This window comes from Argopecten irradians, chromosome 12, assembly GCF_041381155.1.
Source record: "Argopecten irradians isolate NY chromosome 12, Ai_NY, whole genome shotgun sequence".
Classification (NCBI taxonomy): domain Eukaryota; kingdom Metazoa; phylum Mollusca; class Bivalvia; order Pectinida; family Pectinidae; genus Argopecten; species Argopecten irradians.
Window position 1 is genome coordinate 35,787,319 of NC_091145.1, and position 23,052 is coordinate 35,810,370.

A 23,052-nucleotide genomic window follows, 5' to 3' on the forward strand; every position below is an offset into this window, starting at 1 on the left:
AATTAAGATTTGTGAAAGATAAGAAACAGGTAAATTGTTCATACACTTGTAGCCAGGTCGTGAAATATTGAATTGTTCAATTTGAATTTCATCATTTTAATGATAGTTTAAAATAATGAAAATCACCAGCTGCACAGTAAACCTCTGGAGACAATTAGACCTACCTGCACTGTGCAAGTTGTGACATTGAGGTAAGTGACTGGACATCTCTATAAATGTTGACCACCGCTGACCCTTGCCCTTCACTGACTGTAGGCCACAAGGCTGTGATGGGTCATATTGTAGGCTGCAGTCCTGACAAAACCATAATGAAGGATAACAATGATATCTACAAATCAGACAATTCACAAATACAATTTAGATCAACATGAATTTACACTTACTATGTATCATGTAAATGCTTTAATGTGAGCTAAATTTTGAGAATATTACCTACAATGCATTTGATCGTAAAAGTGAGTAATGAAGTATCTCACCTAAAATAGAATAAGTTTTTTTAAAAAGTATCAATGTTTCAAACTACAGAACAGTTGATGACTAAATATCTGTGAAACTTACCTGTTTGAATTTAAGGTTAAGATAATATTTTATAATCTTACCACAGTTTGAAGGCCTATCTAGGTCTATGAAGTTCCTGATCTAAGGTAACTATTATGTTTGATAGTTAAGGTGAGTAAACATATACCTCTTTGAAGGTATCAAGAGAACAAGAATACTCGTTTGAGTCTTGATGAACTTACCTGTTTGAGTGTACAGGTGAGCAGTGTACTATCGAGGGAATATTCAGGTAAGTAGAAGTCTGATGACCGTCGCCTGATGGTCACTGTGTATGTGCTGACCACTAAGGCCTGAGGATGGGTGGGGTCCACTATCGTCACATGGATCACATTCTCCCCCACCCCTAGGGTGTAATTTGTCATCCTACAATAGTAAATATGGCACATTACAGAGTTACCCCCCTTGTGGGTAGGTATGAACTGTGATGTCTTTATTTTGTAAGTGAACTTTATGTCTTTTTCTCAGAAAAGTGTGACGTTACACTCATAATCACATGCTGTATTCATGTTTCCATTGAAATCCACAAATTTTTAAACACCAGCTCAATATAAAAAATTCATTAATATACATGTACCTGGGAACAGTAGTTCAAAGATTATACACTTAATAGGTATTAATGAACTGTAAATCCTCAGACGGGTGAAGCTCTGAAGTGACTCAGGTGTGAGACAGACATGCTGGTAATATGGATAAATATACTATGGTTTGTTGGAAAATGTATAATAAAATAATTTGGAATTTGAAAAAATGACAGCATGAAGCATTCAATGATTATCTTAAATATATATTTACCTATAATTATTGATACAGTATCTGTATACTTATTGAATACTCACTGCATTGCACTATAACTGCTGTCGATTCTCGCCTCATATTTACAACTCCTTGTCCTGGCCGAAATCCTTAACAGGAATGTGTTATAGTCAACCTCAGCGTGATAGATCAGGTGACTGGGGTCAAAGGTCGGGTTGAGGGAGATTTCTGGGAAAGTTGTTATACTGGAGAGGTAAGGAGCATCTCTCGCATCTAATGAGGAGAAACAGGGTAAACACACTATTAGGTGTTCTTATAGGATATGTACCAAACAGGAAACAAGGCAAGGGGGACAACTCACATAAATGATTAGATACAATGGAGACAAATCAAACAGGAGATTATATCATATCTTCATATACAAGGGGAGATAATCCCCTCAAAATAGAAACAAAGGTACAAGGATTTCATTAGACAACATTCTCTTAAAGTGAGTATTAGGAGGGACTAAAGGGCATCCTCTCAGTAATTAATTCTACATAAAATAAAACACATCTTACCATTGCTACATTCTGTCTGCTCCTGGTTTTTTTCTGAAAAGTCAAGCAAAACAACATATAAATCTAAAATTTTGTTAACACTATCTGAATGTTTACTATATACAGCCATAAACAATAGTGTCAGTACTTTACTCTATAGGCATGTACCTTGTTAAGAGTAGAGTAAACTTGTTTCTAACAAACACGCTTACAACAAATTCATGGCTATAACGTTGTAATTTTTATTCTCCATCATTGTTCGAATACAATGTCTGTTACATTTGTATAACAAACTATATTTATAGTAAAGTGACTTTGTTGGTCCTCAGAGGTTTTTTATAACCGTTTTTGACTGTATACAATATTGTCAGTACTTTAAACAAGGAGACGTACCTGTAGGTGCTTTCTGTAGTGGGGGCTGTACTTGTGCTCCTGGCCTGAAACATACACAACGTATAGACAGGTTTATTTTCACTATAGAAATGATGTATCAGAAAAGTACAATTGTCATATTTCACCAACAATGATGTCTGCAAAACAGATTAAAATTTAATTTTAGTCACTTAATTGAATTCAATCAATAAATGATTTTAGAAATTTAGCGTACCTAAAAACCAAAGATATACTATGGAATTACAGAATATGCAATAAAAAACAGGGTTGGGGGGTTATAAATCTACAAGAAGGTTTACAATACATAACCCTTACCTCTGTACACTGTTTGTCTCGGGAACAGGACCATGGTCATTTCGGTCATCAAGGTAACTGTTCTCCATACTGGTCAATAATGAGTGGAGGTCTGAGGTCATGTGACATTTTTGTTGTTTCTCATTGGTGGAGAGTTCTATGCCACTGAGCATGTGCAGTGACCCAGATCTGGATTGTATGGAGGTTTGTCGGAGTTTGTTGATTATACCTGCGTATTGACTAGACTTAATATGTGGATAAATCTGAAATAGACAAGAGGCATTGTAGGACTTAAAAATGACAAGGTGATACAAGTGCAAAAATGAAGGTCATTTAACATCTACATAATGAATTAAATTATGAATTATGATCTTATATGCTATAATTCGTTCAATTACCTTTAGGATATAGGTCAGTGAGTGCTAAAAACAAGAAAGGCCGCATAGGAACTTATGAATTTCATTCAATCTCTACTTAAGTTTACACTAATTACACGAAAATCTTCGCAAAAAAAATCACTGCAAATTTTTTTGGTGTATGTATGATCTGATGCTCGAAGTTCAAAGGCATGTACATCTTGAAAAGAATGTCATGAAATGTTTACACCTGCAAATCGCAATATTAAACAGCCATGATTATATCCACTTAACAGTATAATGTAATATTTTACCATATAGACTTTTAGGTTTTAATTACCTTTAGGAACTGTGTAGGAGCACGGAGCTCCTGTTTGTTGTCAAGAAGATAGACAAGGTCATGGTCTGTGAGACATAGCCCAAAACTTCCTGGACAGTCCTACAGGTACAAAACAGTTTAATTGGATAGTACGTATACATTGGGGTACAACACAGGTATTATACACCAAAACAATCTGATTGGTTAGGTAGACAGGTAGAAGATAGTTTGATTGGTTAGTATATACATTGGAATACAATACAGGTATTATACACCAAAAACAATCTGATTGGTTAGGAAGACAGGTAGAAAACAGTTTGATTGGTTAGTTCATTGTATAAAGATGGTACAGGTATAATACACAGAAAAAATTTGATTGGTTCGGTAGACAGGTAAAATATATACTGATTGGGTTGCTATAAATTGTCAGAAAACAACTTTACCTGATTGGCCAGGTAGACATCCTGTCCTACGGTGTCCAGTACCATGGCGACATCCATAGCAACACGGTCAATAGAGGTTATTATGGCTACTGCGTCCTCTAATACATCTGTATGTCCGGCGGAGAACTCTGGTGGCGACACCTACAAAAGTCAAAAAGCATGGCAGCTATTACCAGATTTGTTAATATATATTCTACATAGTTGCTTTTATTTGAGTTTTAATTTTGTTCAATTCGCAGATTCGTCTAAATTCATAAAATTTAATACATTGCAAAAATTATCAAAGTCGTAGTTTTGTATATTATAGCCTGTCATATGAATGTCCGGATCATGCTTTCAAAGACTACAAAGATAATTTGTGAAAATAAGCCTCCACATATAAGTTCAGATAATTTATACCCTCAACACAACTAGCAGGGGTTTACAGTAGACTCATTTGTTGTCAAAATAAGATTTGAATGAAGGATACCTATGTTTGTCATGATTAAAGATCAATTACCTGTAGTACAATGGTGTGGTAATCAGTGGTAAACATTACATCAACATCCAGGAGCTGGGAACACCGTGGGCATCTGTAATATAGGGCATTTTTTTCCTGAATTTTCTCATTAGAATATGATATTTTCTCTCATTCATATCAAGGGTTACAATATTTATAACAGAATATGAAACGAAGAAGTTATTGTATCTTAAATGATACATTTCAAACTTAAATACACATTTCGTATTACTTTTCAAAGACAGTTTTAGTACTTACCCACAATCCTGTGAGTCGAGTTCTGCGGCCAGTAGGAGAGCCACAAGTTTATGTTGTAGGTGGAGCCACCAGGTAGTGGCTGCCTTCTGACCGTACTCCTGTATGATGGCTCTGCGGACCGTCAGTATAGTGTTGTATTCCTGGAAGTAGAAAATAATTGTCTAAATAATCATATTAAACATAATGTCTATGTATTTCTGATGGAATTTTATTGGGGGAATGGTGATGGGTTTTTGATGTCAGTATACAACTTAGCAATTAATGATCTAATATCTATTGAATGTACTGAGAACCATCTTTTGTCACAACTACTAAATTATGGAAATTCTGTTTCAAACCATTTCGCGGAAATTAAGTTTCATGGATATAAACTGAATGAAAATACCTTTGAATATAATTAACATATATGCTGCAATTAGTGAACAGGGCGCTGTAAGGGGGGGGGGTGCTTATTAGTGAACCAAAATGTAAGTTATGGATGAAAACGGTCAACCATATTTTATCTTTTTCTGTACTTATGTTTTAATTAGAGCAAATACGGTATGCAAAAACTATAGATGATATTCATTTGCAGAGATAAATTTTCGTGAATTTACTTTCATCACGAAATTTGCCAAAAACATAGCTCAAAAAAGAAAGTTGATAATATTATACTATTTGTCAGTAGTACAATTTCTCATAACCTTTTGTTGGCATATACATCCTAGTATAATTACAGGCTATTTCAGCCTCTTGTGTAGGACATATACCTCAGGTAGGAGCATGTCCTTACCTTTTGTTGGGATATATGTCCTAGTTTAATTACAGGCTATTTCTGCCTCTTGTGTAGGGCGTATACCTGAGGTAGGAGCATGGCCTTACCTTTTGTTGGGACATATATCCTAGTTGTGTCCCTGTAGGATGGAGGTATATCCGTAATGGGGACAGGGAGGACACTAGTATTGACAGTCGTAACACTAAGGTTTGGTTGCCTAGTGACAGAAATCCTTGAGGCGATGTCCAAACTACGGTGTCTTTTTCTAGATGTCTGAAATCAAATCAAGCATATTTTTCAGTAATCTTTAAGAAATGTATTTTTTTATATCCTGATAATCATTTCCAAGAAATGATATTAAAGGACGTGTCAGTGAATTTATATACCAGGCATTGCCATTACAACTGTACTACAATGTACATACGGTATTTACCATTTATGGATAGCAATGTTACATATGTGACAAAGTTTTTTCAGAAGTCATTTTGAATGAATTTGTAGAAACATATTTCATTTTTCTGAATATTTTGCCATATGAGTATGAAGTTTTTGAAGAGATGTCTTACAATTGTGTCTGATGCAGCAAGCTGGTGACCATAACATCTTCCAGTTTGGACCTTGCAGGCTTGATGGCATACTGGAGGGTTTGGCTTGGGTACTTAGGGCGCTGCAGCAGGGTCTTGGCATCAGACAGCACCACACAGAAACTGTAAGGGGACGGCTCTGTGGAGAGAGAAATAGCGGGATAAAAATTACATGTATCATAACCTGACTATACAGACAAATGGTGGACGGGACCATACAGAGACTGTCAGGGACCATGTGGAACTTTATTAAATACAACAGCAATGCAACTATGCAAAGGAAATCAAATAAACTTAATTTGAATCGCTCTTGTTGGCCATGATGGACTATGTAGAGGGGGGGGGGAGTACAGAGGGGACTTATATGTAGACAACTATTCACATCTGATCTACAACCATCTGTTAAAGACAATATCCACTATACTGTATACAGAAGCATGAAGAGTGTTTTATAGGCATGAACCTTTGTTTTTCACATAAAAACTAGAACTACGAGCCAATGATTAACTAATACACCACTGTCCTTTACCTGAAAACATGACAACAAAATGACCGTTATTGAAGCATGTGATAGGTCTACAAAATTTAGCAAATTTGAACAAAATTGATCCAAAACCTAATAAGTTATTGGTCATTTTAGAAAACCTGTGTATAGTGACCTGGTCACCATAGAAATCAAAATTTTGACCAAAAAAAACCCAAAACCTCCATGCATATCTACATGTGATCTTTAATATTGCTGCCAATGTGGGGAGGGGGAGCACAGAAGTATGGATAAATATAGTTACCTACAAGGTATAAACAACCTAAGTAACAAGTTACCTACATAACCTGAGGTATATATGTTTCCTCTTGTACACAAACATACACTGTCCTGGTCAGTTTTTATGGACAGATGCCAGACAGGAAAGTGTCAGTAATAAACCAACTCCTGACAAGTTTCTCACAGTCACTGCTGGAAATGTGCAGAAACTTGGCAAATTCACCAAAATTTCTACAAACTGTTATGAAGTTAGAATGATGAACAGGTAACCTTGGGTACATGTTGATGTAAGTATGGGCGAAACGTTTATAGATACAAGTCACACTATGTCATCCTAGACCAGTATCAGTCATGTCTGCCAACACGTCCACTGCCAAACTAAAAACATTCTAACACAAATATTTTGGCCAGAAGCTGTAATATCCGAAAATAAGTGCTTCCATCTGGTCCTTTCGACCATACCATTTACCTCTCCCAGATTTTATCTTCAAGAAACATTAAATGTACAGTGTTTCAGATTAATCTAAAAATCTTTAGAATATTTTGGGTTTTTTTTTTTTTTACAAAATTTTGTTAGGACATTCCCTATTGGAATCATTAAGGGTTTTCAAAAATATTAGACATTTTTAAAGCGTACTGACCAAAATGGCCTAAATTTAGCTGTAATCTGATTCACTGTTTGTGATACTGTGTGACAATCTATAATAACTTCATTTCATTGTTATGGAACTATTTGTATACCTGTACTAAACTTATAATTACAGAAACTTTACTGTAACTTTTGATAAGAGACAAAGTCATTCTTCAAATGCTATGTTAGTAAAGACATTTCCATGTGATAGTAAATCTGTAAATGGCGATACATGCAGTTCCCTTTTACAGTAGTATCAAAGTTAACATCCAGCTATGATACAAATAGCCCTGTATTAAATGATGATGAGGCATTCAACTGCCAATCCTCCTTGCACTATATAACAACATTTTAACACAATTAAATAATGATATTGTACAATTATTGACTTGGTTTTAGGTAAATATGAAATTATTAACCTGGGAAATAAAGGTGATAAAAACAGAGACTGTATGAATTCCTGTTTCTATTTACTGTATTATAGTCTGGTCACCAGATTTGTGATGTCAGCCTCTGAACAGGTGATTATTGCTCTCAAGTTGACATATTGCATTTTGTCAAGACCTGTCCGAACCATCTAGACCAATCAGAAAATGTCAAAAATCAGTCATTATAAGTTCACATTCATGGACGCTAACTCTGAACGATGTTTACTATCCAAAATCAAGGGCTATCACTCTGAATAACACTTACAATCAAAAATCAAGGGCTATCACTCTAAATGACACTAAGTAATTACTACCCATAATCAAAGAACATAGCTGTGGTTAATATTGACAGTTCATACATACCGTCCAGGACATTTTGTAGTGAAGTCTGTGTGAGACACAATTTGGATGGTGACATCAAGTGACTGGCAAGGAAAGGTATCCAGTTCACCTGTAACGGTGATAGATGCATATTAATAATTATATGTTATAGATTTTCTGCACATTTTTTAAAAATTATTAGCACTTACATATAAAAAAACAATTCAAATTCTTTCATGTTTCTTTTAATAAGACATAAAAAATTGGCTACCGAATCTATCTGACAGATTTTGAGTACTGTTTAATTATAATAACAGATTATGTTTAATTATTTCAGTTTTGACTCACCAGTTGGTAAATGTGTTTGAGCATGTTGTAGGAACAATTATGAGATAGACACCAAAACATCGACCATTCTCTCGCTAGACTGGTATCCTTCTCCAAGTCTGACTGGACTCCAGGTCTCTCTACCAAACATAGGTATAAAGGTATATAGTACTAGTGACATTACAAGTACATCAAACATTCATATATTCACTACCAAGTCACATTATATTTACCATTGTAGCTAGTGCCAACAATACTCTCTGTAGAAATATAACCTATCTATTACTATTCCATTAAAAATCAGGAAATGAGGTGTGGACATTTTTGAAGTGACAGCTCCCCCTTCCCGAACCTAATTAAATCAGTTCCTGTATAAACCAGTCCCTGAATAATTCAGTTCCTATTGAAACTAACCCCTTTCTATTTCATACCGTGGCTAAGTGAATAAGGTGTCCTGGCATGTCACCATAAGGCTTCCACCTCCGGGTTTTGAGTTTGAATCCCATGTGGGGAAGCTTCAAGGTATTGACCTTAAGTTGGTCAGGTTATCCGACCAATTCCTATTTAAAATCACCCCCTGACTTATCCAGCCCCTTTCTAAACCTCCCCTTTTGAAATGAAATACTGGTTAAACTCAGAACTTGTGTCTAACAGCTTCCCTAACTAAACTAGACATTGTCTAAATCAGACATTGTCTTACCCAGACAGTGTATAAACCAGATAGTGTAAAATCCAGGCCCATTACAAGCCACTTTCTAAACATACTTAATCAAAACACGACTTCAGTAGTCTGTATATAACAGCCCCAGTAAAACTGAAATGTATATATGAATGACTTACAAAGTTAAACGGTGAGGTTTTTCTATACTTATATATGGGATTAATTTTCTACCTGAGTTGTTCGGGTATAATTTCTATCATTTCCACAACTCATCCATTTCAATTTGTCACTCTTTACAGACACCCCACCGCCATCTCATTTATCCCCTAACAATTTGAGGCTAAAAAGTTAAAATTGGGACAAATTTATTTTCCCTTAAACGCTGGTGGATACCACAACAAAGCAAGTGTTTAAAAGCCACACATATTGACTGATTTCTACCTGTTTACAATGAATGACGATATCACCCGTGGAATCTCGGTGTTCACACCTTTAAAATCTTTCATCTCAAACACGAGATGTAAGACTCTGAGATATATTACGATAACATTATAACCAGTTTAGATGTACAATCCTCAGATACGTGCTAGTGGTTTTAAACATGCTCTATAAAAAAGAACAGTTACAAAAGCTCAGCTTTTATTTTACTTTGATAAACTTTACCAAATACATGTAATATCTTTCACTTGACTTAATACATTACCACAGAATCCTGCCTAATTTACCTTTATACGTAGGTCTCATTTTGACTGATTTTACCATGGAATGTATAATTACTACTACATTGAACCTCCATACCTCAGGTAATACATATAAAACACAACTTACCAATTTTAGCCACCATTTTAAAGTCATTTTCACTGAAAGTTTGTCTGAGGGTATCGACCTGGCCAGGAAAACTCTCATTGGACCCTAGTACCAGGACCTTCCGTCGATTAGAAATGGCAATTAACTGGTCCTCTATCTGAAAACAATCAAATCAACAATCAACATTAAAATTAACTGAAATGGCCTTAAAGAGTATTAGTGTTCCAGTAAAAATGTGTCTGGTTTGGGAATTCTTCACTACCCCACCGCAATGTAACAAAAACCACCGATCTATCCATATCTAGGTATCTCTGGACCTCTCTAATGTACACTTATGGTAGTGATGATTTCTCAGTGGTGAAATATGTAACATTTTAACCTCCCCTTAAGGAAGTAGATAATGGAGTAAAACTGCTTTGAAGTTTCTTCAACTGCATTTAAGTTTAATTAAAGCATTAGTGTTTCATGGTGTCATTAGCATGTTATTCAGCAGTTTGTTGGATTTATCTCGATATGAAAGTCATCCTGAGACAAGATGGTGGCTATCTTACTGGGCCTTTGTTATCGTCATCCAGATCACATATTTCACAAGAACAAGTACCAGTATCATATTGCCACGCTCCATCGGCTAATTACAAACATTTTTATCTACAAAATTACATCAAAGTTCTAAAACATAAATGGAATTACACATAAATATTTTCATTTTATTCATTAGTATACTGTCATTGCATGTCTATACATCAAACCACAAATTAAATATATTGTCAAGGTCAAGGTGAATCAGCTTCAATCTGCAATATATAATATTGAATATCCCTATATGTTTGTAGATGATATCAAACGCCTAAGTTGATTATAGTATCCATCAAACAATGTCCATTATCCTAAATCTTTCTAACACCATCTCACTACATAAATATTATTGTACATCTGACCACTGTCCACCCTAGGGGACATTTATGGTACATTGGTCAGTCCCTTTGGCCATTTAGAGTACATTACAGTAAGGTCATTGCCAGCCACATATGTCACCTGTGCCATGTGTATTAATTACATGTGTCGGACACAGGGGGTGGTCAAATCTTACCTGGCTATACCTCACTGTCCGATAACACACAAAATTATTATATAAATCATTAAATTAACTTTTATAAACAAACATTGACCTGATTAATGAGTTGCTATCTAATCTTTATGAATATGGAGGTTTTAGAATCTAATGAAGAGATGATAGCAGAAGAATGTGACTTAATTTAATGCGAGCCACATCTGTGTCTGGTATTGGCATGTGTCAATGTGAAGACGACACTGGCACATTTGATAAATTATACATCTAAGTCACATCTAAGTCAGTGAAGTCAGTTGTATGGAAAGTAGAGCTCCCTGATGTTTTATTATTTTGTTTATAGGACATGGAGTTTTATAAATAAAACTTTTGTAGAGAAACTGAACCAAACAAATCATTGGTGAGGAGATTGATCAACCTGTAGGTGATCAATGTTGAAGTTGAGGTTTGAACCAAGGTCTGGCAGCTACATTTTCTTCTCTTTTCTTATAAAATTGGCGCCCAAAAAATTCACATTGTAGTATGGTGTCTAATGGTCTTGTATGACGGACGAAGACTTTGAAAAAAGAGGCAGGAATGTAGAGAAATTGGATTGGATCCAACATTGGTGACCGATCAGGTAACTCAAATGGTAGCAGCATTCGGCTAGTGTTTGATGGTCCCAGGATTGTATCCCGTCCAGCAACCACGCTTTCTCTCCTGTATAACACTTCTATCGTAACTTAATCAGATCACTTCAGTAATCAGTCAAACAATGTAAGTCTTGCTAATTAAACTACATTGCGACCACAGAATATTCGTTAATCATGATCAGCTAAGAGTTTGGGCGGACATCCAAACAGGAAATGAGGTAGATGTTTAAGTCAAATTGGGCACCGAATGGCAAACCTCACATATACATTAACGTCACAAAAAGCCAGTTTGTTTCCACCTAGATAGTGTGATAACCTGATGTCATCAGAACTACCAAAAGTGTTCAGCTGGATGTCATGTACACAGAGATAAATAAATCCAGTCTCGATCCATCACACACGAGTCGGGGAATACATGCTTCTACAAAGACTACATGTATTGATACCATAAATTAGGGAACATGTAGCAAACATATAAACAGTTATGGTCTATGAGAAAATGACCTCTGTAGTTCAGATGTACTTTGTGACCAAAGATTTCTGAAAACAACTCGCTTATATTGGGAAATCCTTATAAAAATATGCCTTGTTTGTTTAAAATTCCAGCTGCTTATCAGCAGAAGACAGAAATATTGGCACACACTTAACTAGTTAGGTGTCATGTTTTCATATTCCAGACAGGCAGAGATGAGAACAGTAAATAAAACCATTTAGAATTTACACAAGAATTAAAATCAACATTTCCCAAAGAGAAACGGCAGTGAATAGCAATAGCATCTAATCAAGTGATGAAAGAGTATACTATTGGTGCTGTGGAGATATGGCTAGTAATTAACCAAAATAATATTTCCAAAAGAGACGTGAAACTTAATTTTGATGATAAATTGCACCTTTGCCACCTTAATGCTTTAGGCTTAGACATCAGCATTACATCGTAAAGAGCCAAAACATTACAGGAACCTTTGCTATTAGAGTGGATTCTGTCTAATTTGTTTAGCAGAAAAACACAGGATAGTGTTCAAGCCTTCTGCAGGCAGGCTCATGGGGACAGATGATATCTGTATTTCTGGTGTGAAAAGGTCCAACTGTAAACTCAGCAACATTTCTATTTTTGTTTGAAACATAAGACACATGTATATACATACACCATATCAATCAAGTTCACCAAACTTTAACACTGATACTTCAGAGTAAACCTCACCCAAACCAGCATTACGGTAAATTTTCTCAAGTTTAGACTATCCTTCTGAAAATGTTAACCTTTCCATCTCATCCAAACTAACTCTATGGCCTAAAATCTTCAAGTTTCTACCTTAATGGTCAATTGTGTCTTAATTGACCATGGTGTCTTAATTGAACATGCTAGCTTAATTGATCAACAGGTCAACCATGGTGTCTTAATTGATCATGGTGTCTTAATTGATCAACAGATCAACCATGGTGTCTTAATTGATCAACAGGTCAACCATGGTGTCTTAATTGATCAACAGGTCAACCATGGTGTCTTAATTGATCAACAGGTCAACCATGGTATCTTAATGGATTATGGTGTCTTAATTGATCAATAGGTCAATTATGGCGTCTTTATTGATCATGGTGTCTCATTTGATGAACAGGTCAACCATGGTGTCTTAATTGATCAATAGGTCAACCAAGGCGTCTTAATTGATTAACAGGTCAAACATGGCATCTTAACTGATCAACAGGTCAAGAAAGGTGTTATAATTGATCAAAAGGTCGACCATATTTGGTGCCATTATTTGGTCAATTGTTCCATAAAACTTAACTTGGTAAAAAATCAGGCTCTCCCCCATTTCTTAAAACCATTTATATATAACTGTGCCAAAATCACAGTAAAGAAAAAACTTATATCTGTTAAAAGTCTGATAAGTCTGGTGATAATTCTGTTAAACATAAACTCAAGTGTATTGTGAGAAAGGTGTATAATTTACCTGAAGTAGCCTGGTGAGAATCTGGGCTGACTTGGAGGCCTGAGATAGATGTCTATGATTGTGATGGTCCTCCATCGATTGTTGTCGAAGGTGACGGACACGACGGACACTTCCAGCCTTGTGGTTAGTGTCTGGTTCCGGAGGTCGCGGGTTTTCTACCCGCACGTCTTTCGAATCTGTCCATGGTAGATTTGTCCCGATTTGATAGGTGAGTAGTGTTGAGAAACTGGCCAGAACCACCATGACGACAAAGAGCTGCTGGAGGGAGCGACAGCATCGAGCAAGACGAAGTTTGGATGCACACATGGTGTCTGTAATTAAACAAATAATAAATATTAATTAGTGATAACATTTCAATAATGAAAATTTTGTTATGTTGCCATTTTTTATTGATAAGATTTTTAGCTCAACCTGAATTGTATGACTGGTGAAATTTTCATAAACCACTGGTTTTTAAAATCTGGTTCATCTTAGGAGATCAAATGTAGCTTTACTACACAAAAACACAACAACTATACAAGGGAAAGCTTTATACATTAGATTAAGCCTGACAGTTAGAAAAAAAATCAACAGACTTAGTTATAAAGTATCATTTACTTTTTAACATCCATCAAACTGACAAGGATTCTCAAAAAATTCAATTAGGATGTGAGGAGCAGTACAACTGATCTAGGCCATCATGTCAGAGGTAACAGTCGTATAGTGTAATTTTTCACCTCATTTAATACCAGAAACAACAGTTGAGTGGCCTTAAGTGTGGGCACACCTGTTGGTCGCTCACCTGTACACCCAAGTATTATAGCACATGGACACAGGAAATTCAACAACAATCAGATGTAGTGGAATTGGACCGTAATTAGGACAGGAACACCGGTATCCAGTGTGCATAAAAAAGTTTTTTTGTCAGTAGAGCTGAGTAACATAGCTAATCTACTCATCTAATAAATCTTTATGGTATTAATTTGCTTCAAAATTGGAAAGATCCAGGTGTCGTTAGCTTCAAAATTGGTAGAATCCTGGTAATAAAGTTATCAGGCATATAAAACTGGTACATTAATTAATTAATTATGATTAAGAAACAAATATATGATTTGTCACATGACTTCAGTTATCATATGGTTTCAACAAAGAGTCAGCACTTTTCATAATGATCCATGATATCATTTGTAAAACCTTGAGGTCAATACTTTTTTTTAAATGCCAGTTACCTTAAATGTTGTCATTTACCAATCCATGCACAAGTATTGATAGGAGAAGATGTCCAATAAGGACAACAATCTTCAAGACAGTAACTGAGAAAACCTCTCATTTCTTTTACCTCCCAAGTTTCGGCCGAGCAGGGATACCCTAGGTTGACACCGAGCAGGGATACCCTAGGTTGACACCGAGCAGGGATACCCTAGGTTGACACCGAGATATACAAGTATCATGTTGTCTCCATGAGTTGGTTACATACCTCACTGACATATTACAAAAGGCAGATCAATGCCTGGAGCGTCTGCCACTTGTTTAAGGAAGTACAGCCACACTTTACTGACTTTAATACACTGACTGGGCCTCGATAGTGGGGCCACCCCTATACAACTGTAGTATGTCATCCAGAACAGGACAAATAGTGGTGGAGGGGGGAGGGGGGGGGCAGGAGAGCAGAGGACAAGTAAAAAGGATGTATAGGTTTGATAGTGGGGCCACCCCTATACAACTGTAGTATGTCATCCAGAACAGGACAAATAGTGGTGGAGGGGGGGGGGGGGGGCAGGAGAGCAGAGGACAAGTAAAAAGGATGTATAGGTTTGATAGTGGGGCCACCCCTTTCAACTGTAGTGTGTCACCCAGAACAGGACAAATAGTGGTAGGGAAGGGGGGGGCAGGAGAGCAGAGGACAAGTAAAAAGGATGTATAGGTATGATAGTGGGGCCACCCCTTACAACTGTAGTATGTCACCCAGAACAGGACAAATAGAGGTAGGGAAGGGAGGGGGGGGGGCAGGAGAGCAGAGGACAAGTAAAAAGGATGTATAGGTATGATAGTGGGGCCACCCCTTACAACTGTAGTATGTCATCCAGAACAGGACAAATAGTGGTGGAGGGGGAGGGACCCCCCAGGAGAGCAGAGGACAAGTAAAAAGGATGTATAGGTATGATAGTGGGGCCACCCCTTACAACTGTAGTATGTCATCCAGAACAGGACAAATAGTGGTGGAGGGGGAGGGGGGGGGGCAGGAGAGCAGAGGACAAGTAAAAAGGATGTATAGGTATGATAGTGGGGCCACCCCTTACAACTGTAGTATGTCATCCAGAACAGGACAAATAGTGGTAGGGAAGGGAGGGGGGGGCAGGAGAGCAGAGGACAAGTAAAAAGGATGTATAGGTATGATGATAGTGGGGCCACCCCTTACAACTGTAGTATGTCATCCAGAACAGGACAAATAGTGGTGGAGGGGGAGGGGGGGGCAGGAGAGCAGAGGACAAGTAAAAAGGATGTATAGGTATGATAGTGGGGCCACCCCTTACAACTGTAGTATGTCACCAGAACAGGACAAATAGTGGAGGGGGGGGGGGGGGCAGGAGAGCAGAGGACAAGTAAAAAGGATGTATAGGTTCGATAGTGGGGCCACCCCTTACAACTGTAGTATGTCATCCAGAACAGGACAAATAGAGTGGTCGGGAGGGGAGGGGGGGGGGGGCAGGAAGTGCAGAGGACAAGTAAAAAGGATGTATAGGTATGATAGTGGGGCCACCCCTTACAACTGTAGTATGTCATCCAGAACAGGACAAATAGAGGTAGGGGGGGGGGGGGGGGGGGCAGGAGAGCAGAGGACAAGTAAAAAGGATGTATAGGTTTGATAGTGGGGCCACCCCTTACAACTGTAGTATGTCATCCAGAACAGGACAAATAGTGGTGGGGGGGGGGGGGAGGGGGCAGGAGAGCAGAGGACAAGTAAAAAGGATGTATAGGTTTGATAGTGGGGCCACCCCTTACAACTGTAGTATGTCACCAGAACAGGACAAATAGTGGTGGAGGGGGAGGGGGGGGGGGGGCAGGAGAGTAGCAGAGGACAAGTAAAAAGGATGTATAGGTATGATAGTGGGGCCACCCCTTACAACTGTAGTATGTCATCCAGAACAGGACAAATAGAGGTAGGGAAGGGGGGGGGGGGGGCAGGAGAGCAGAGGACAAGTAAAAAGGATGTATAGGTTTGATAGTGGGGCCACCCCTTACAACTGTAGTATGTCATCCAGAACAGGACAAATAGAGGTAGGGAAGGGGGGGGGGGGGGCAGGAGAGCAGAGGACAAGTAAAAAGGATGTATAGGTATGATAGTGGGGCCACCCCTTACAACTGTAGTATGTCACCCAGAACAGGACAAATAGAGGTAGGGAAGGGAGGGGGAGGGGGGGGGGGCAGGAGAGCAGAGGACAAGTAAAAAGGATGTATAGGTTTGATAGTGGGGCCACCCCTTACAACTGTAGTATGTCATCCAGAACAGGACAAATAGTGGTGGAGGGGGAGGGGGGGGGGGGCAGGAGAGCAGAGGACAAGTAAAAAGGATGTATAGGTATGATAGTGGGGCCACCCCTTACAACTGTAGTATGTCATCCAGAACAGGACAAATAGAGGTAGGGAAGGGGGGGGGGGGGGGCAGGAGAGCAGAGGACAAGTAAAAAGGATGTATAGGTTTGATAGTGGGGCCACCCCTTACAACTGTAGTATGTCATCCAGAACAGGACAAATAGTGGTGGAGGGGGGGGGGGGGGGGGCAGGAGAGCAGAGGACAAGTAAAAAGGATGTATAGGTATGATAGTGGGGCCACCCCTTACAACTGTAGTATGTCACCCAGAACAGGACAAATAGAGGTAGGGAAGGGGGGGGGGGCAGCAGAGCAGAGAGCAGAGGACAAGTAAAAAGGATGTATAGGTTTGATAGTGGGGCCACCCCTTACAACTGTAGTATGTCACCCAGAACAGGACAAATAGAGGTAGGGAAGGGGGGGGGGGGGGGGGCAGGAGAGCAGAGGACAAGTAAAAAGGATGTATAGGTATGGTAGGGGGGCCACCCCATACAACTGTAGTATGTCACCCAGAACAGGACAGATAGTGGTAGGGAAGGGGGGAGGGGGGGCAGGAGAGCAGAGGACAAGTAAAAAGGATGTATAGGTTTGATAGTGGGGCCACCCCTTACAACTGTAGTATGTCATCCAGAACAGGACAAATAGTGGTGGAGGGGGAGGGGGGGGGGGGGGCAGGAGAGCAGAGGACAAGTAAAAAGGATGTATAGGTATGATAGTGGGGCCACCCCTTACAACTGTAGTATGTCATCCAGAACAGGACAAATAGAGGTAGGGAAGGGGGGGGAGGGGGGGGCAGGAGAGCAGAGGACAAGTAAAAAGGATGTATAGGTTTGATAGTGGGGCCACCCCTTACAACTGTAGTATGTCATCCAGAACAGGACAAATAGAGGTAGGGAAGGGGGGGGGGGGGGCAGGAGAGCAGAGGACAAGTAAAAAGGATGTATAGGTTTGATAGTGGGGCCACCCCTTACAACTGTAGTATGTCATCCAGAACACAACAGATAGAGGTAGGGAAGGAGGGGGAGGGAGGGGGGGGGCAGGAGAGCAGAGGACAAGTAAAAAGGATGTATAGGTTTGATAGTGGGGCCACCCCTTACAACTGTAGTATGTCACCCAGAACAGGACAAATAGAGGTAGGGAAGGGGGGGGGAGGGGGCAGGAGAGCAGAGGACAAGTAAAAAGGATGTATAGGTATGATAGTGGGGCCACCCCTTACAACTGTAGTATGTCACCCAGAACAGGACAAATAGAGGTAGGGAAGTATTAGGGGAGGGGGGAGGGGGGCAGGACAGCATAGGACAAGTAAAAAGGATGTATAGGTTTGATAGGGGGGGCCACCCCATACAACTGTAGTATGTCACCCAGAACAGGACAAATAGTGGTAGGGGAGGGGGGGGGGGGCAGGAGAGCAGAGGACAAGTAAAAAGGATGTATAGGTTTGATAGTGGGGCCACCCCTTACAACTGTAGTATGTCATCCAGAACAGGACAAATAGAGGTAGGGAAGGGAGGGGGGGGGGAGGGGGCAGGAGAGCAGAGGACAAGTAAAAAGGATGTATAGGTTTGACAGTGGGGCCACCCCTTACAACTGTAGTATGTCACCCAGAACAGGACAAATAGAGGTAGGGAAGGGGGGGGGGGCAGGAGAGCAGAGGACAAGTAAAAAGGATGTATAGGTATGATAGTGGGGCCACCCCTTACAACTGTAGTATGTCACCCAGAACAGGACAAATAGAGGTAGGGGGGGGGGGGGAGGGGGGCAGGAGAGCAGAGGACAAGTAAAAAGGATGTATAGGTATGATAGTGGGGCCACCCCTTACAACTGTAGTATGTCATCCAGAACAGGACAGATAGAGGTAGGGAAGGGAGGGGGAGGGAGGGGGGGGGCAGGAGAGCAGAGGACAAGTAAAAAGGATGTATAGGTTTGATATAGTGGGGCCACCCCTTACAACTGTAGTATGTCACCCAGAACACACATATATGGTGGAGGGGGAGGGAAGGGGGGTAGGGGACAGGAGAGCAGAGGACAAGTAAAAAGGATGTATAGGTTCGATAGTGGGGCCACCCCTTACAACTGTAGTATGTCACCCAGAACACAACAGATAGAGGTAGGGGGGGGGGGGGCAGGAGAGCAGAGGACAAGTAAAAAGGATGTATAGGTATGATAGTGGGGCCACCCCTTACAACTGTAGTATGTCACCCAGAACAGGACAAATAGAGGTAGGGAAGGGAGGGGGGCAGGAGAGCAGAGGACAAGTAAAAAGGATGTATAGGTTGATAGTGGGGCCACCCCTTACAACTGTAGTATGTCATCCAGAACAGAACAGATAGAGGTAGGGAAGGGAGGAGGCAGGAGAGCAGAGGACAAGTAAAAAGGATGTATAGGTATGATAGTGGGGCCACCCCTTACAACTGTAGTATGTCATCCAGAACACAACAGATAGAGGTAGGGAAGGGAGGGGGGGCAGGAGAGCAGAGGACAAGTAAAAAGGATGTATAGGTTTGATAGTGGGGCCACCCCTTACAACTGTAGTATGTCACCCAGAACACAACATATAGTGGTGGAGGGGGAGGGGGGAAGGGGGGAGGGGCAGGAGAGCAGAGGACAAGTAAAAAGGATGTTATAGGTTTGATAGGGGGCCACCCCTTACAACTGTAGTATGTATATCATCCAGAACACAACAGATAGAGGTAGGGAAGGAGGGGAGGGAGGGGGGGCAGGAGAGCAGAGGACAAGTAAAAAGGATGTATAGGTTCGATAGTGGGGCCACCCCTTACAACTGTAGTATATCATCCAGAACACAACAGATAGAGGTAGGGAAGGGGGGAGGGGGGGGCAGGAGAGCAGAGGACAAGTAAAAAGGATGTATAGGTATGAGTGGGGCACCCCTTACAACTGTAGTTATCACCAAACACAACAGATAGAGGTAGGGAAGGGAGGGGGAGGGGGGGAGGGGGCAGGAGAGCAGAGGACAAGTAAAAAGGATGTATAGGTTTGACAGTGGGGCCACCCCTTACAACTGTAGTATATCACCCAGAACACAACAGATAGAGGTAGGGAAGGGGGGGAGGGAGGGCAGATAGGGGGAGGGAAGGAAGGGGGTAGGGGACAGGAGAGCAGAGGACAAGTAAAAAGGATGTATAGGTTTGACAGTGGGGCCACCCCTTACAACTGTAGTATATCACCCAGAACACAACAGATAGAGGTAGGGAAGGGGAGGGGGAGGATTGACCTGAGGACAAATCAAAAAGGATGTATAGATTTGATATAAGGGTCACCATTACCTGTTGTATATCAACCAGAACAGGTGGCATATTGGATGGTGTGGGACATCAAAGTTGGTTATTAACATGTACAGTTCATTACCAAAGTCAGAGCTGGTGTCTCGGAACAGTGTCAGGAGAAGGTGTCGGGGAACAGTGTCAGGGGAAGGTGTCAGGGGACAGTGTCAGGGGACGGTGTCTGGGAACAGTGTCAGGGGACAGTGTCAGGGGACGGTGTCCATGGACAGTGTCAGGGGACGGTGTCAGGGGCCGGTGTCAGGGGCCAGTGTCAGGGGACAGTGTCAGGGGACAGTGTCAGGGGACAGCGTCTGGGGACGGTGTCAGGGGACGATGTCAGGGGATGGTGTTAGGGTACAGTGTCAGGGACGGTGTCAGGGGACAGTGTCTGGGGACAGTGTCAGAGGACGGTGGCAGGGGACAGTACCTGGGGACAGTGTCAGGGGATGGTGTCTGGGGACAGTGTCAGGGAAAAGTGTCAGGTGTCTCTAGGATCAGGACGGGTAAGGGGATACCCAGGGACACACACATGTACTGTAATCAGATACATCAGAGCAAGGCCAGCCACCTTACACATAGGTCCCCTGTAATGCTGTTCACTTACAGTTTTTCTGTGTACATTACAAACTACTTGAGATGATAGCTCTATACACATTACAGTGTCTAGTTAGAGTTATATCACATTGCCAGTAATTAGAATGCAATATTGTTAATACATGTATGTGAATTTAAAAATATTTTTAATATTTCCCATATATTATACTTTCTGATGTTATGACAGTTTGCCTCAAAATTTATGCAACCATATAGCAATAAATGTGTTTAAACTTAAGGGTATATGCTACCTTACTGTTAATTACATTTCCATGCTTGAAATAGTGACATACACACTATAGTACTGGATATTAATATCTACTAGGACAGAATATTAAATAGAAATGCCTTTCCATAAGTACCAAAACATGGATGGTACCGATGATATCCTTATTTATAGAATAATATTCATCACTAGATCAGTTCCCAGATTAGGTAATAGTCCGATGATAACTATCTAATGCATTACACAGTACAAACTGACAAAGGAACATATTTCATGCTTCATTAAGACAGAATCTGTGAGCTGGGTTCAGACTCAGTGTCTAAGGAGCCCTTTAGTGTATCAGCTTACAGAGTTTGGGTTTCTGATCCTGTTCCAATAAAGTTCAATACTGATGTAATTACAAGGGCCTGTGGAGGTTCTGTATCAGTCCTCCAGTAGATAAATAATTTTGTATGGTATCTTTACAACACCAGTTGTAACACTGCCCTAAATAATCACCATATCAGAGTACACAATACAGGAATACTATATAGATATTACACCTATATATTTACAATATGTTGTATACATATATAAACATTCTATGTAATAATAGTATTTTTAATCAAGCACTGCATGTGGCTTTAGATTCAATTGACTTTTCTATTCTATTCAGGCCTATGGTCCCTTCCCTTCTCCCAAACCCATCATTACCTACCCTTTGCCTTTTCTGCCCCCTCCCTATCCTTTGTCTTTTTCTGTCCCCTCCCTACCCTTTGTCTTTTTATGCCCCCTCCCTATCCTTTGTCTTTTTCTGTCCCCTCCCTACCCTTTGTCTTTTTCTGTCCCCTCCCTATCCTTTGTCTTTTTCTGTCCCCTCCCTACCCTTTGTCTTTTTCTGTCCCCTCCCTACCATTTGTCTTTTTCTGTCCCCTCCCTACCCTTTGCCTTTTTCTGTCCCCTCCCTACCCTTTGCCTTTTTCTGTCCCCTCCCTACCCTTTTGCCTTTTTCTGCCCCCTCCCTACCCTTTGTCTTTTTCTGTCCCCTCCCTACCCTTTGTCTTTTTCTGTCACCTCCCTACCCTTTGCCTTTTTCTGTCCCCTCCCTATGCTTTTTTGCCTTTTTTTCTGTCCCCTCCCTACCCTTTGTCTTTTTCTGTCCCCTCCCTACCCTTTGCCTTTTTCTGTCCCCTCCCTACCCTTTGTCTTTTTCTGTCCCCTCCCTACCCTTTGTCTTTTTCTGTCCCCTCCCTACCCTTTGCCTTTTTCTGTCCCCTCCCTACCCTTTGTCTTTTTCTGTCCCCTCCCTACCCTTTGTCTTTTTCTGTCCCCTCCCTACCCTTTGCCTTTTTCTGTCCCCTCCCTTCCCTTTGCGTTTTTCTGTCCCCTCCCTACCCTTTGTCTTTTTCTGTCCCCTCCCTTCCCTTTGCCTTTTCTGTCCCCTCCCTACCATTTGTCTTTTTCTGTCCCCTCCCTTCCCTTTGCCTTTTCTGTCCCCTCCCTATCCTTTGTCTTTTTCTGTCCCCTCCCTACCATTTGTCTTTTTCTGTCCCCTCCCTACCCTTTGTCTTTTTCTGTCCCTCCCTACCTTTGTCTTTTTCTGTCCCCTCCCTTCCATTTACCTTTTTCTGTCTCCCTCCTACCCTTTACCTGTCTTTTCTCCCTCCCCTCCCTACCCTTTGTCTTTTTCTGTCCCCTCCCTACCCTTTGTCTTTTTCTGTCCCCTCCCTACCCTTTGCCTTGTTTGTCCCCTCCCTTCCCTTTACCTTGTCTGTCTCCTCCCTACCCTTTGTCTTTTTCTGCCCCTCCCTTCCATTTGCCTTTTCTGTCCCCTCCCTACCCTTTGTCTTTTTCTGCCCCTCCCTATCCTTTGTCTTTTTCTGCCCCCTCCCTACCCTTTGTCTTTTTCTGTCCCCTCCCTACCCTTTGTCTTTTTCTGTCCCCTCCCTACCCTTTGCCTTGTTTGTCCCCTCCCTTCCCTTTACCTTGTCTGTCTCCTCCCTACCCTTTGTCTTTTTCTGCCCCTCCCTTCCATTTGCCTTTTCTGTCCTCTCCCTACC

General features: G+C 40.7%; 1 protein-coding gene across 5 annotated transcripts in view; it reads right to left on the reverse strand.

Moving 5' to 3' along the window:
- Positions 1-23,052, reverse strand: part of LOC138304803 (cadherin-like and PC-esterase domain-containing protein 1) — a 45,230-nt gene that overhangs the window by 9,441 nt on the left and 12,737 nt on the right. For all 5 annotated transcript variants that reach the window (XM_069245093.1, XM_069245094.1, XM_069245098.1 and 2 more), the window contains 16 exons: positions 13,342-13,652; positions 9,710-9,845; positions 8,242-8,360; positions 7,936-8,023; positions 5,733-5,889; positions 5,274-5,439; positions 4,413-4,552; positions 4,155-4,227; positions 3,656-3,796; positions 3,234-3,332; positions 2,559-2,800; positions 2,244-2,287; positions 1,872-1,904; positions 1,395-1,584; positions 741-921; positions 165-294 (listed from right to left, as the gene is read on the reverse strand). In XM_069245093.1, the coding sequence (XP_069101194.1) occupies positions 165-294; positions 741-921; positions 1,395-1,584; positions 1,872-1,904; positions 2,244-2,287; positions 2,559-2,800; positions 3,234-3,332; positions 3,656-3,796; positions 4,155-4,227; positions 4,413-4,552; positions 5,274-5,439; positions 5,733-5,889; positions 7,936-8,023; positions 8,242-8,360; positions 9,710-9,845; positions 13,342-13,647 (2,245 nt within the window). In that variant the 5' untranslated portion in view covers positions 13,648-13,652. The remainder of the gene's footprint in view (positions 1-164; positions 295-740; positions 922-1,394; positions 1,585-1,871; positions 1,905-2,243; positions 2,288-2,558; positions 2,801-3,233; positions 3,333-3,655; positions 3,797-4,154; positions 4,228-4,412; positions 4,553-5,273; positions 5,440-5,732; positions 5,890-7,935; positions 8,024-8,241; positions 8,361-9,709; positions 9,846-13,341; positions 13,653-23,052) is intronic.